The sequence below is a fragment of the Nuphar pumila genome, chromosome 9 (genome assembly GCF_984573655.1).
Source record: "Nuphar pumila chromosome 9, dmNupPumi1.hap1.1, whole genome shotgun sequence".
In the NCBI taxonomy this organism is placed as follows: Eukaryota; Viridiplantae; Streptophyta; class Magnoliopsida; order Nymphaeales; family Nymphaeaceae; genus Nuphar; species Nuphar pumila.
In genome coordinates this window covers 58,443,253-58,458,781 of record NC_143257.1, presented here as the reverse complement: position 1 = coordinate 58,458,781, position 15,529 = coordinate 58,443,253, and the positions used below count along the sequence as shown (strand labels likewise).

At 33.5% G+C, this 15,529-nt stretch overlaps 1 protein-coding gene across 4 annotated transcripts in view; it reads left to right on the top strand.

The window, feature by feature from the left end:
- Window positions 1–10,195, top strand: part of LOC149828603 (uncharacterized) — a 207,472-nt gene extending 197,277 nt beyond the window's left edge. For 2 of the 4 annotated variants that reach the window (XM_090017652.1, XM_090017650.1), the window contains exons 12-13: window positions 9,486–9,536; window positions 9,627–10,159. In XM_090017652.1, coding sequence (XP_089873778.1) covers window positions 9,486–9,536; window positions 9,627–9,715 — 140 coding nt within the window. In that variant the 3' untranslated portion in view covers window positions 9,716–10,159. The other 2 variants (XM_090017651.1, XM_090017653.1) reach the window with 2 other exon arrangements.
- Window positions 10,196–15,529: the final 5,334 nt, after the last annotated feature.

Below are 15,529 nucleotides of genomic sequence, written 5' to 3'. Positions count from 1 at the left end.
AATGCCTGATCTCGCTTCATCCAGGGATACATACCATGGATTTCTAACAAAAGTAATGGAAGTGTCTCCCTCACCATTCTTTCCTTATGATATGAACTATGGAGGAACATGAACAAAACCATCCAGATGTTCAGAAAGATCCTGACTCCTTATGAATGAAATGATTTGTCTCTTCCAAGTTAGGAAATTGGAATTGTTCAGTTTCTCAAACACGAGTTGACTAAGAAAGTTTGAGGAAAGACCAGATTGAGAAAAGAGAAATGAATCCATAATCTATTGAAATCGAAAACGAGGAAGAATAAGAAACAGGAAGATTTACTTTAGAACAAATAAGGTCTATTGAATTCGAATAAAATTCAGAACAAAGATTTTAATTTCAGAGAATTTTGCTGTCTTTCTTTTTCTTCTTTAACGATCTGCACACCCAAGGCAGAAAACCAGACTATGCAATAAAATCGATTCTGAATAAAAGGCAACCAGTAAGAGGCACATTATTTTGAAAATAACGTGTTTTCTTTTCTGAATCACAAAGAAATAGAGAAGAAATCCAAAGGATAGAGGAAATAAATTCAAAGATAATATCAATTAATCAAAAAAGATCTGAGATCCCGTCCAGATCAGAATCTGATCTGACGTCAATTTGAAAACGTAGAGAGAACAAGATTGACGTGTTTTCAACTCTCGAAATCACGCATAGATCAAATTTGATCTTGTGTGATTATTTAAACCGCTGTTGAGTGAAATCACGTCCAGCAATATGAAAAGAAGAACAGAGAATCAGAGAGAAGAAAAGAAATATCAACGTGAACAAATCCAAGACTTGGATTTTAGAAGAAAAGGAAACGAATAGATTCAAGATTTGATTGAAGAATGAGGGAAAGAAAAGAGAATCGATAAAAGCAACAAGAAGAAAGAAGACATGAAGAATAGATGAGATCCGATAGAGAGGTACCTTAGAAGGAGACAAAGAAACTTGACTTGAGGCTCATAAAAAGGACACGATCTTCAAGATTGGATCTTATGCTCTGATACCATGTTAGAAATCATGGGTTCTGTCATTCAATTATAAGAAGCATAGAATAGAGCGAGAGAATGTGACTGATGCAGAATCCTCAATTAGGGATCTGCGTATGAGGCTTATCATTAAGAATTGGCTAAGACAAATATTAGGGTACTAAAATACCCTTTGTACAACAGGCTAAAATACAAAAGAATCATTAATGAACATGTGACTAAATAAACTTTGAGTTGGGTCTGGATCTCGAATCCAAACCCAAATATGAATGACGACTTCTTTTCAAGGCGACATTCACTGTTCCAACAATTATATTTATGACTGTTGAACAATCCCATAGGGAGTCATAGTTATGATTGTTGGAACAGTTCAACGGATAGTTCCAACAGTCATATAGACCCCCTATACAATATAATAAACAAAAAAATAAAATAAAGAACAAAAATACAAGTGTCTCTGACCGTCACTATTTACATGAAAATAACAAGACCAAAATGCCCCTAGAGAGCATTACCTATTATATAACATATATATATATATATATATATATATATATATATATATATATATATATATATTAACACCCCCCTCAAACTTACAGTGTGATAATCGAAAGTTTGAAACTACAAGTCCTCGAAGGTCTTAATTAAATACAAGTCTTCGAAAGTCATCATTAAATACTAGTCTTCAAAATATCTTCATTGGTATCTTTTTGACGCATCAGAGGATTTTTGAAATACAAGTCTCTGAATGTCTTCGTGCTTTCATCGACTCTCTATATGCATCAAGGATATACCTTTCTCAATCCATCGTATCTTTAAGAACATGCATTGAGAACAAAACAAAGGTTTCAACTATACAAAGAAAAATATCCTAAATAGTTTTAAAACAAATATATCTTTGAACAAGAGAAACATTAGATAATCATTAAGAAAGATAAGAGGAGCATAGCTCAAGAATAAATTTTTATGAAATAAAATCATAAACTCAAAATCAACATATTTTTCGAGAAAACATAAATATTGATCACAAGAGAATTTGATCACTAAAGAACATATAAATAATCAAGAAGAGATAAACAATTATGCATATATAATATCCCAAGGATTTTTAGAAAAGCATTTCAAATGAAATAACAAATCATCAACGACAACATGAATATATAAAATATAACAATTTAAAAAAGCCCTCAAGATAAGAGGAGATAATTAAATTCATACATACAACAATGTGAACAAGATAATCAATATGAAACACACATATATCCAATATGCAATTAAAGCATATTTAATGCACATAATAATGAAAGAGTACAATCTTACAAATCATAACCCATTAGGATTTATTCACACAACCTATAATGGGTTTAAGCACAAAAGACCAAACATCAATCTTAAAATATATATATATATATATATATATATATATATATATATATATATATATATATATATTATTGATGAAATACACATAAGATGCATGAAATTTTATCAATAAACATTTTTTCATACAAGAAAAATTTTAGAAATTTTATGGAGAGATTTTAAAAAATCCCACATAACAAAATGAATGATATTTGCAAATCTCAACAATAATTTAACCACCACAAGCAATCACCTCACTAGACTTCCAAACCTCATAATTCAACTGTATTGGCTACTAGAACAAAAGCACAATCACAATGCCACTTATGGGCTTAACAAACACACAAAAAGTATGAAAAACCAATGAGTGCACATAATTCACCATATTGAAAAACATCTTTTGTTTATATAAAATAACACTTGAATAAGAGGCAAAGCTCAATATTAAAGTATACTAGCTACTAGAACAAGTGTATAATACAAACATACAAAAAGTATGAATAACCAATGGGTGCACATAATTTACCACCTATGTCACATGGGTGCGGGTGTGGCACTTTCAAAAAACTTGGGTGCGGGGGTGCGGCAAAAATATAATATATATATATATATATATATATATATATATATATATATATATATATATATATATATTTATATATATATATATATAATTTTGGCTCCAAAATTATTTGAAAATTGTGCAAATGGGAAACCGAGTTTGGATCTAGTTATGAGTTGGTATGTTCTAGCTGCAATGCAATCCATTGCAGTTTGGGACAATATGTTAAGGCTATCCCTATTCTTGAGCATTCAATCGAGATCCCAGTCCTGGAAGAAGGCCAAGATCATGCCCTTGCTGCTTTTTTTGGGTACATGCAATTGGGGGACACGTTCGCAATGCTAGGTCAACTTGAATAGTCCATTGAGTGCTACACTATGGGTTTTGAAATTCAGAAATGTGTTCTGGAGGAACCGATCCAAGAGTTGTAGAAACTTGCAGGTACTTGGCTGAAGCCCATATGTAGACTTTGCAATTTGATGAGGCCATAAAACTTTGTCAGCAAGCTCTTGACATCCATAAAGAACGTGGAGTGTCTGTGATAGTGAGAGACGGAGAGAAGAGAGACAGAGCGAGTACGTGAGGAGGAGAGGTCCGGCGGAGAGGTCGTCGTCGGCATCGGGGTCCGGCGGAGAGGTCGTTGCCGGCTTCGGCTTCAGGAGGAGAGGAAGGGAGGATTAGGGCAAAAAAAAATTGCCCTAATCCTCCTTTACGCAGCCCATTTCATCGGGCGTATTTTTTTTTTAAGGTTCAAAAATTAGACAAAATGACCTTGGGTGTGTTGACCACACCCAGGGTTGGGTTGACCGCACCAGGTGCTGCACCCGCACGCACACCCGCGTCGCGTCGAGTCGACGCGGCTGCAGCACCTGGTTGGCCGAATCCCTGACTTAGCTCACCACATTAAAATAACATCTATTGTCTATATAAAATGACACTTAAATAAGAGGCATAAGAGGAGGAAATACTGATGTCAATAAGTAAGAAGATTTGAAAAACAATATTCAAATCAAAATAATAACTTTTGCAATAATATGAGATTTAATCCATAAGGACCAAAATGGTCACAATCAAATAGAGCCATCGCTTAACAAAAAATGATACGATCATCCAATGAACAATAAGGGTCATATAAACAATTAAGTGATACAACTCACTCACAAAACCAGAGATCAAATAACCTTCAGTTAGAGCCAAACACCGGCAATCTAAACTGACAAAAAAAAAACTGAGGTGCACATAATTCACCCGAACAAATATCTCTAGTTCAAACAAAATAAACATGGATCCAGAGGCCAATCACCTATCAATCAGACCCAAGACAAGTGTCAACACGACACTAAAAAATAAGATGACTTGAGGTGCACACACAACTTACCTCAATGGCTAACTCCTGCTCCACAACATCGAAGTGCTTAAGAAACAAACGAGTGATACAACACACATAGAACCAGAGGTCAATCAACCGTCAGTCAGAGGCAAATTATTTGGCAATATATACTAATAGGAAAACATAGGTGCACACATAACTCACCTCAACAACTAACTCTGGTCCCACAACATAGAAGTACATACAACTCACCTCGATAAGGACAAACAAATAATAATGGATGTATCGAAAGAAGAGTGATGGATTTACAAAACAAAATATTAAAAACCTTGAAAGACATTCCAAGGTACAAGAATTGATAGGACAAAAATTTTCAAGTTAAGAAAATCCTCAAGTAATGCAATTATAGAGCCTTCAATCACGAAGTGAAATGTCCACCAATATTAAGTGGATAAACACAAAAAATGTTCTCTAAGGAACATTCTCACAAAACCCATAAAGGGGTACACAAGAAGACTCACAATATAAAAAATAATATTTTATTGAATGTCATAAGTATGCAATAGAAATATAACACTTAAAACTCATATGGGGTATCATGATGCAAATAAGTTTAATTAAAACATGCAATCATGCGACAAGATAAAATGTCCACCAATGAGTCTTCAATTACAAACAAGCATGTTCATAAATAAGGGACAATTACTAAACCGAACCATGGGGGAAACACTTATAACACCCACAAAGGAAAAACACAAAGAAGGTTCTCATAATTCTCAAATTAATATTTTATTAAAACTAAATATGCAAAAAAGCATAATATTTAAATCCCATGCAAAACATGTACAATAATGTTCATTAAAGAGCCATGAGGCTATAAAAATAACACAATCACAAGGACCACAAAAGGGCTGACAAGAGTAACACCCAATAATATAACTATTTTTAATAATTTTTAAAAAAGAACATATTTAAAAGGCATTCATAAAAGTGAATGATTCTCATAAGAAATCATGCTCAATACCTTATGCACAAATAGATAATCGCATTCATCATGTAAGGCAATAACAAGTGCACAAGGATCATATATCAATATAAAAATAATTTATTCAAAATTCAAAAATAGCAACGCATCTATGATCACTAAGATCCTAACCACATATAATTTTTAATACTTCATAATCTATTTTAGGTTTCACGTAAGAATACATCAAGACTAAAGAAAGAAGAAAAATTCAAACACAAGTTAAGCAAAATCTCATAAGATCATACTTGTGAATGACACAACACCATTTCAAATTATTTTAAAATATTTGACAAATTTTCAAAAAGAAACAAAATAAAGTTTAATAATAAATACCAACATGATTTGACATTTATAACCATGAAGTGTTCAAAATAAAGCATCTAAATGTCAACAATACATGCTCAAGAATACTAGATCATATATATACATATTAAATAAAGCGAGTTCGAAAAACTAAGATTCAAATTCGATCTCATAAAATCATGCACATATATCATTTCACAAGATCAAACAAATATTATAAACCTTATAAAACATTTAATAAAAATAAATCCAACAAGAATTAAAAAACATTTAAAGATTTTAGTTTTTAACAAAAATAACAAATAATTTTTTAAAGATAAGAAAAATGAGTGCTTTGTTATACATGAGATTCATATTTATGACAGGACTCTTTTAACCAGTGTTGTGAAAAGCGTTGAGGCGTAGCGAGGCGCTCCACCAAAATATGAGGCAAGGCGTAAAGCGTAAGCCTCAAAAAAATTGTTTTTTAAAACTTAAAAAAATTATAAAAATATCTAAAATTATAAATAAATAAAAAATGCTTTATTGATGAAACAACAACCAACAAGAAATAAAAAATCTCAAATAAATACTGAAAAAATATGAGATTAACATGTAAAAGTAACATTAATGCACCAACTTGATCTATGTAAGCATCTAAGAAATTTTGCACCAGTTTTTTAAAAACTGTATCTTTCCAATATCTTTTAACATAAGATCCAAGCAATGGGCCGCACATGGTGTCCAAAAACATGTTTTTCCTGCTGTTAACATATTCTCAGCTGCCACATAGTTTGGTGCATTATCTGTAATGAATTGCACCACATTACTTTCACCAACTTTTTTAACTTCTTCAAATAACTTACACAAATTTGCACCAGTTTTTTTTCGTATCGCTGATGTCAACGAACTTCAAAAATATTATCCCAGATGAGCTATTTACAAGAAAATTAATTAAGTTTCTTTATTTTCCATTTGTCCAACCATCTGCTATAATGCTGCAACCAACCTTTGGCCATTTCTTTTTTTTAACTCTTTTAAAATTTCATGAGTACAATCTACCTCGTCCTTCTAAATCCACATTCTGATCTCGTGATAAGAAGACAGTTTGAATCCTCACCCATAATTTGCAATAGCTTCTACCATTGCACCAAAATATGGACCGTTGCAAAGATTAAATGATAGGGCATTTGAATAAAAAAATCTACTAATGGCACGATATACGTTTTTTCTTTCATTGCTTTTGAAAGCAGTGTTTATTGTTGTTTGTCATGCTTCTTTGTTCGTAAAGAGGTTCATGGGACCACCTGTGCTTGTTTTTGCATCACTACATGAACCACTGGTTTCTTTGTTCACATTATCACCTGTTGATGATCCAAAATTAACATTTCTTCCGATTTTCAACTTGTTTTGTTCTTCCTCTTGTTTCTGATCCCTTAGATGATTCTGAAAAAATCTTTTCACATCAAGTGGATCTGCTTCACACATGCTTATACCATGTTTTGTGTCAGCTAAGTGATGCTTTAACCTATAGATGCCTCCTGTAGTCTCTTTATGACAGTAATTGCAAATTAATGTCCTACAAGTTTGGGATTTTTAGCTGGATTTGGAACTTTAACTCCATGATCCCATCCTATATCTTTTCCCATTGTTCAACTGCAAAAATGCATATAAGAAAATATATATTAACACAAAAATTTAGATTCATATTCAATAAAAATCAACATATATAACTTGAAAACTAATTAAATAACTTGGAAACTAATTAACTCATATGTTTGTGGCGTATAAGCATGTATATTAAATGTTTCAAGTTTAGTAAGCTACAGTGTACAAAAATTTAGTGACTCAATAATTATGTTCCTAATTTTTAGAAAGATAAAAATATGAAGAAAAGTTGCAATTTTATTAACAAAAAAAATGTTCAAAAAAGTATAGGAAAAACTGGTGCATCACAATCACCGGTATCTTCGTTTTTTATAACACTATCCTCCTCAATGAACCTAAGGCTTTGTATTTATCCAATCTAGCAAGTGTGTGTAGTAAAATTGAAATACACGCTTAAAGCGAGATCAACTAAACTGATACCAGCTCTACTAAAAATATTTTGGATCCACCTCTCAATTGTGACAATGTCATGTTCTCTTCCAAAGAAATGAAGTTTCAGCCACTCCAGTTGGTCAATGTTCACACGAAGGCATCGATTGACCATAGAGACAAACTCAGTCTGACAGATTTCCAACATCTTATCTTTTTCATAGGCCCTCATCGTTTGTTCAGTGGTAATTTTTTTAACATGGGGTGCAATGAAATTGATTTCATCAAATTCCAGTCGTGTCATTGAGACCCATAAATGAACCCACCTCATTGATAATACAGTTGTTTTCATGGCATCTCTTATTGGAAAACAATATAAAATGTGATGTATTAGATAGTCAGGGAGTTTGCTAAGACGGTCTTCAGGACTTGCAACCCTCTCTTCCATCATGATAAGTACAAACAACTACAAAAGACAATCAGGTTATTATAAAAACATGCACCGGTTTAACGAAGGTAAAAAACAAATATACACCCCACACTAAAAAAAATGAAGAAAAAAGAAAAACACACTAGGGATATAACAAATATATTCACGTGACATATAAGGGAACATCAATTCACATGCACGAGATAAAATTGAAACATGCACAAAAGAATCACATGAGACAGGGAGAGAGATTGATTGATTTTGTTTTTGTTTTTTAAGCAAAGGAAGACGTGTAAATGCGCTGAGAAGGAGAAGAGATAAGAAGAAGAACAGGAGAACGATAGAGAAAGAGAAAAAACTAGAAACGAGAGAGAGAGAGAGAGAGAGCGTACCTGTTTCGGGGCTCCACCACGAGAGAGAGAGAATGCTGTGAGAGCCGAGAGAGAGACTTGCTGTGAGAAAAAAAAACAGAGAGTGGGGTGAGAAAAAAACGAGGGGCTTAAACATAAAGGGCCCTCGACCCCTTTATGTTTAAGCCCTAATTTTTCGTCAAATGAGGGTTTTGACCCTCATTTGACCAAAAGTAACGAGGCATATGCGCCTCATCCTGAGGCTTGCCTCGCCTCGAGGTGTGCACCTCAAGGCATATGAGGTGCATGCCTCGGGGCTTTTACGCTTTACCCATACGCCTCAAGGCATAAACCCCTCGCCTTGAGGCGAGGCGCACTTTTTGTGCCTTGAGGTGCGTTTTTAATAACACTGGTTTTAACAATCTCAGCAGTCATATTTATGACTGTTAGAACAGTCCAACCGATAGTTGGATTGTTCCAACAGTCATACAGACCCCCTACACTATACAATAAAGAAAAAAATAAAATAAAGAATAAAAATACAATACTGTCCCTAGTGGACAGTCACTATTTACATGAAAATAATAAGACCAAAATGCCCCTAGAGAGCATTACCTATTACATAACATACAATATATATATATATATATATATATATATATATTAACAGGAACATGATAACTCTAACCAACAGGTTTATGGGAGTTGACTGGTTATCTCACTTCAACTAATTGGATCATCATTTCACACTTTTCTTTTGAAGCTATACATAATGAGGGAGTCCTTTGATAGGATTGCAGCTATGCTTTAACACTTTCTGTGCTTTATTTACAACAGTTGCTCTCTAGAGAATCTCAATCTAAAATAAGGTGAATCTATAGAACAGATGTTTTTCCTTTTATACAGTTAATTCAGTTTGGTTTTCTTATTCTTTAATATTTTGAGAACTTTTGCTACTTTTCCTTTTTCTAAGATGATCTAGCAGCTTTCATTTGCTTTCTAATGCATACGGATTTTTTTTTCCAAGTTAAATCTGCAATTTCTTCAGCCAATAACATTCTCGCTTGGTGATTCTTAATATTTTCTAGATTTGAAAAGGAGCACATCCCCAAAGAGGTCATCAATTAATTATGTTTTTGGTGAGTATCTACCAAAATCCATATTTATAATGTCATACTGTAGGTAATAATGAAATGAAATATGTTAATTAAGAGAAAAAAATATTACAGGGTCTTCTGCATCTGATGAATCTGGAAAGTCATCAATGGTTGAAACAGAAATACAGCGTTCACAATCTGCTGATGCAATGTCTCCATAAAAATAAATGTCACAGCTGCTCTTATCCTACCCCAGTGTAAAGCTTTCATTATTATCCCGAAGCACCTGCTCGTTTTTAGTCAGGCGCGTGCTCATCTTTAGTTTTGAAGTGATCATTTCCTCACTTGAGGCATTCCGTTCCATGGGAAGCGCCAACTGTAGTGTTGAAGAAATTTTGTGGGTTATTCATGTTGATTTGATCCAATCACCTGATAGATTGCTTACTTGGGATATGTATATCTGTCCTGACTGCCCAGGTTGGCAAATGGAAAGCAAAATAAATGGATATAAAGAAAGCCTTCTCTTGTGGCAGTTCTGTTTCTAATATATGTAATATGCTTGAGAAATATTATGTTTCTCTATAATTGGATTTTCCTCTACGAGGAATATGGTGTGTATGCTGTTAAGAATAACTACTTATCCATTAATATTGTTTTTCTATGCAGGATTACGACTTTTGGCTTTTGGCTCACTTTAGATTGTTAATTGATTCATCATTTGAATGGAAAGAAATCGAGCACTTGACCTTCATCATGAGCCTATCCATGTGGCAAACCAAGTTTGAGTGTGCGTGTTTATGTGTGTGTGCATGCACTTGTGTGCTTGTGGTATGTTGGTTTAGTTATCTTTATTAAGATGCACTTCTTTCAGCATATGCTTTTGGAGATCTACCTATTCCTTCAATAAACACATAACTCTCTATTCTAAAGGCTTTTTCTGCCTAATGGATGGCATGATATGTGCAATAGAGATGCGTACGGTATATATCCTAGTTGTTTGGTTGAAGCTTTCCAATACGAGTGATATAAGTCGAAATGAAATACGGCACACCTCTTGGTCTGCAATGGAATGTCTGAAGCACAATGATCGATTCTCATTATTAGGAAAAAAAAGGGAGATTGTAACCCTCCAAGCATAATTTTTTAACCTTTCGTGGGTCTACTCGGTGACACAATTGTCCCTGGTAAAGGAAACATTTGTAAAGCATAATACTAGAGTGTGTTTGATCAGCGGCATGTTGGAAAAACGTGGTGGGTAAGAATCAATTAATAACCCTATAGTGGCAAAAAATGAATTTCCGATAACATTTATTTATTTGTATAATTTTGATACAATTTTAGATTGATCATAACATCTAAAAATCAATGCTTGATTAATATGAACCATATATATCACTAAAATAACAATCAATACAGCCATCTGGTCACGATGTCCGCATTTTAAAAAGCTCAAAAGTCAACAAAACCACGTGGCATTCATCCAAAATGCAAACAGACGGCCACGATGTTCGCATGAGCAAAAACGCTCATTTTCAGCATGACCTGATTTGCTTCCCATTAAAGTGGCACACTATGGGTAATATATTTATTGCGAACGCTGTATTTCTGTTTCAACCATAAATATCAGTACATGTTTTCAATAAATATATGTGCATGGTTAATTAAAAAGAATTACATGCACACGATCATAACAAAATAAAATAATAAACTCGTAATGGTAAACATGATTAAGAGATCATTTTGTTCAATGAAAATAAATACATCAAAAGTCTAAGCTACCGATTAGCATATGGTCATGCATTGCCTAAGTCATAATCATGTTCTGCATATCCATGTTATGGTTAACATGTATTATGCTGTCCATGGAGAACCAAAAAACTCATGTTTACTACAAGTCAAAGACTTTGATTAAAGGAACATAAAACATGAAACTGATGAATATGGACAAATAAAATGATTAATAATGATAGCAACATTGACCAAAATAAATAAACACGACGCGTGCTAATATATTGACTGATATACGGTTTTCACCGTGCCCCCATACAAAACAAACACCAACGACCCACTACTTGCAAGATCTATTGAAATGAAAAACAAATAACAACAATACCATATTGTTGATTAAGACTTAATGAAGAACCACAACGTTCAGGAAGAAAAAAGCACAAGATAAAGCCAACTTATTTCCTCGAGCCATTATCAAGGACTGAACTGAGCTCAAGGTTTTGTTTCCACCTTTGGTTTGGGAGCAAAAAAAAAATAAAGTAGACTTTTGGGCCTACTTCTTGACTCAATGTATAAGGCTACCCAAAAAAAAATTCAATGCATCCCTCAAGAGTGAAACCCCTATTTATAGTCTTGAGGACTCCTGTTCTCATTAAGACAGAGAGTCCCAGTAGGCCTTATCTCCAACCACAACCTTTAAACCAAGTCAAATTCTCATTAGATAATATTTAATTAATAAAATATAACTTTAATTTTTTTTAAAAAAAATAGAGATAATATCCAAAAATTATGAGTTTACAAACATGCCCAAAAAATATTATTTATAAAAAATTTATTTGCTAAATCATGATTTTAACTTAATATATACAAGTCCAACATCTTCCACTTGGCCTAAATGATTTTTTTGGGAGAGTACAATTTTATACACATAACAAAAACCTGTTTTACAAAAGATCCTAGGTTTAGTGCTTTTGTTAGAGGATTTGCAAGCATAGATGTAGTAGGCAAATATTATAGGACAACCTGTCCCTTTTCAACTTCATCTTCAATGAATGAATAATGACCAAGGTTTAAAAACTTGTTGAGTCAACCCAGTGACTCAGTTTGACTCGATCACTTTTGGGTGAAACTAGTGAATGACTCAGAAATCAACATAACTTGGCAAAGTCATAGGCTAATTCGTCCGAGTAAGTCGAGTTTTAGTATGACTCGGCTCATGCTCATGACTCAACCAAGTCATATATATTGTATATAATTACATATATTATATAAAATATAATATAAATACTATGTATATTGTACATAAAAAGATGGTTATACATATATTAATAAAAGTATATATTTAACATATTATAAAAATAATATATAATTCATATTATATATAATATATTAATAACATACCATAATATATATACATATATTACATATTTTATATAAAATATGAAGTTAACATGACCCGGTCTAGTCATTGCATTGACTTGGCCCAGTCACAAGTCAATCATGGATGAGCCGAGTGACAACTCATTGGGTTTTAAAACTGTGATAACAACAAACTATTTGTTTTGCTCTGCTAAAAAAATTTGGATCTTTCAACAATGCAATAGCAGATTGATTATCAAAAAAATGGTGACTAACATATATATATATATATATATATATATATATATATAAGATTTTTGTTATCCATATAGCTTTATTAATTGCTTCTACAGCCGCATGATATTTTACCTCCATGGTAGCCAATACAATATTAGATTGCTTCTTTGAGTACCAAGAGACACCACCTTCACCATATGTGAAAATGCAACCAGAAGTAAGAAATCTTGTCTAGATCACCTTGCCAATCTGCATCTCTTTATCCTTAGAGAGAGATATGTGGACCAATATAGAAGAGAGTATGATTTAGTATTTTTAATATATTGCAATATCTACTTTACTACAGTCCAATGTTGTGGTCTTGGATTACTTTGATATGATTCACTGCATAACATATATTTGGCCATACATGGGAAAACCTAATGCACTGGCATATGAAATTTTCTTCATGCCTTGTCGTTCATCATCATTTTTAGGTCTCATATGAACACAGAGTTTAATGGACTTTTTAATTGGTGTATTGTTAGGCTTACAATTTGACATTGAATTTCTCCAAAACATGATCCAGATATTTCTATTGAGATAAAAAATTAGTCTTGTTAGATCGATCTCTAGTAACTTTGATACGCAAAAGATAACAAGCTTCACCTAGATCTTTCATAGAAAACAAAAATGAAAGTCATTGCTTTGTCTCATTGATGAGTTTCAAATCACTACTGACAGTGATGTCATATATATATATATATATATATATATATATATATATATATATATATATATATATATATATATATATATATGACATTACTGAGAGAGAGAGAGAGAGGAGAGGGTGGTGTATGTTCGCCCCCGATGATTCACTGAATCCCACGTCTGTGTTCGGGGGATCGAATGAGCGCCACGTATTCATGCACATGGGGCTCGTATTCCCGTGTATGTTGACATACTTTGCATCAGACTCTGTTGCTGTTGCAAAGACTTAATCACCCTTACTTGCTTTTCTTGCCCTGAAATGGCAGTTCGAGGAAATGACAAAAATATCCTCCATTCAAAAGTTGTGAAACGACGGGTCGATAAAAGGACAAAAAAGTCCTCCATCCAGAAAGTTTGATGTTAACCATTTAAAGTGGAGACGTTCCCTATTCATTAAACTCCTGCGCCATCTGCTGTAACAGTTGCTCCCATTATCAACCCAAACTTTGCCTTCGTCTCCAGTCGAGCTTTTCGCCTTGTTTTTTATCCTGTTGTACAAGACATTGTCGCCTTCTCGTGCCTGCCTTTTGTTACAAAACATTTCACTGTCTTCTTTTATTTGTCGTTGTTGTTAGGCATTATGGAAGAAAGCAATGATGCACAAACATTCCAACTAGTGCCATTAAGGCAGCGTGAGTAGCTTTTCATCTCATCATGCTATCGATGAAGAAGGCATGTCGTCTTGTGTGCCATTAAGGCATTGTTTGGTTATTGCAGGTAGATCATGTCTTTACGATGGTTGAAAACTTATCGATATTTGTAAGACGCTGGGACCTGTTGACAAGAATGCTTGTTTACAAATGCTAGGAAGGGCCTCTACCCCATCAGGTATCCTACATTAACTCATCATATGCATTATATCTCAAACCGCTGTATTAGTAACAGACTCCCGTTTTGGTGAGATACATTTTTGTTAGTTAATATCGATTTGTTTGCTATTATGCTCAAGTTCTTCCTTATCGATTTGTAATTTATTGTGCAATATATTTATCGACCTTTTAGATAGTATGGTTTTGTATCGTCGAGTTGTAAGTTATTATGCTGAACTTCCGTATCGATTTTCAATATCTTACAAATTGCTATACATATCATTTTGTAAGATATTATATGTTTCGTAATATGTATTTGTAAGATATTTGTACACAGACTTTGAAAACGTGTGGATGTAGAAACACATCGTTACACGCATGGCGGGGCGATATCGCTGCTATCTCAGCGACTTCTATTGAACTTGCTTTAGAGCCTCGCGTTATCGTCAACATACATGTAGGACATGTGTATTTTATTGGCATGGTAAGTGACAAGTCGATGCTCAGTATAAGCAAACATCAAACCACACTTGCTTTGATACTTTCATTCATTAAATCGTTGCTTTGACTTGCTTAACCCTAGTGGTATCCGTTGTTATATGCATCCTGATTAAATCGTAGTAAACCTATGTCGCTTGCTAACGCAAATCGATATATTGCTTACAAAACATTCCACTGTCTTCTTTTATTTGTCGTTGTTGTTAGGCATTATGGAAGAAAGCAATGATGCACAAACATTCCAACCAGTGCCATTAAGGCAGCGTGAGTAGCTTTTCATCATATCATGCTATCGATGAAGAATGCATGTCGTCTTTTGTGCCATTAAGGCATTGTTTGGTTATTGCAGGTAGATCATGTCCTTACGATGGTTGGAAACTTATCGATATTTGTAAGACGCTGGGACCTGTTGACAAGAATGCTTGTTTACAAATGCTAGGAAGAGCCTCTACCCCATCAGGTATCCTACATTAACTCATCATATGCATTGTATCTCAAACCGCTGTATTAGTAACAAACTCCTGTTTTTGTGAGATACATTTTTGTTAGTTAATATCGATTTGTTTGCTATTTTGCTGCAAACACAAATTGATATATTGCTTAAAACATTGTTGAGCTTATCATCAGGTTGTAATAAAGACAATATAGCTC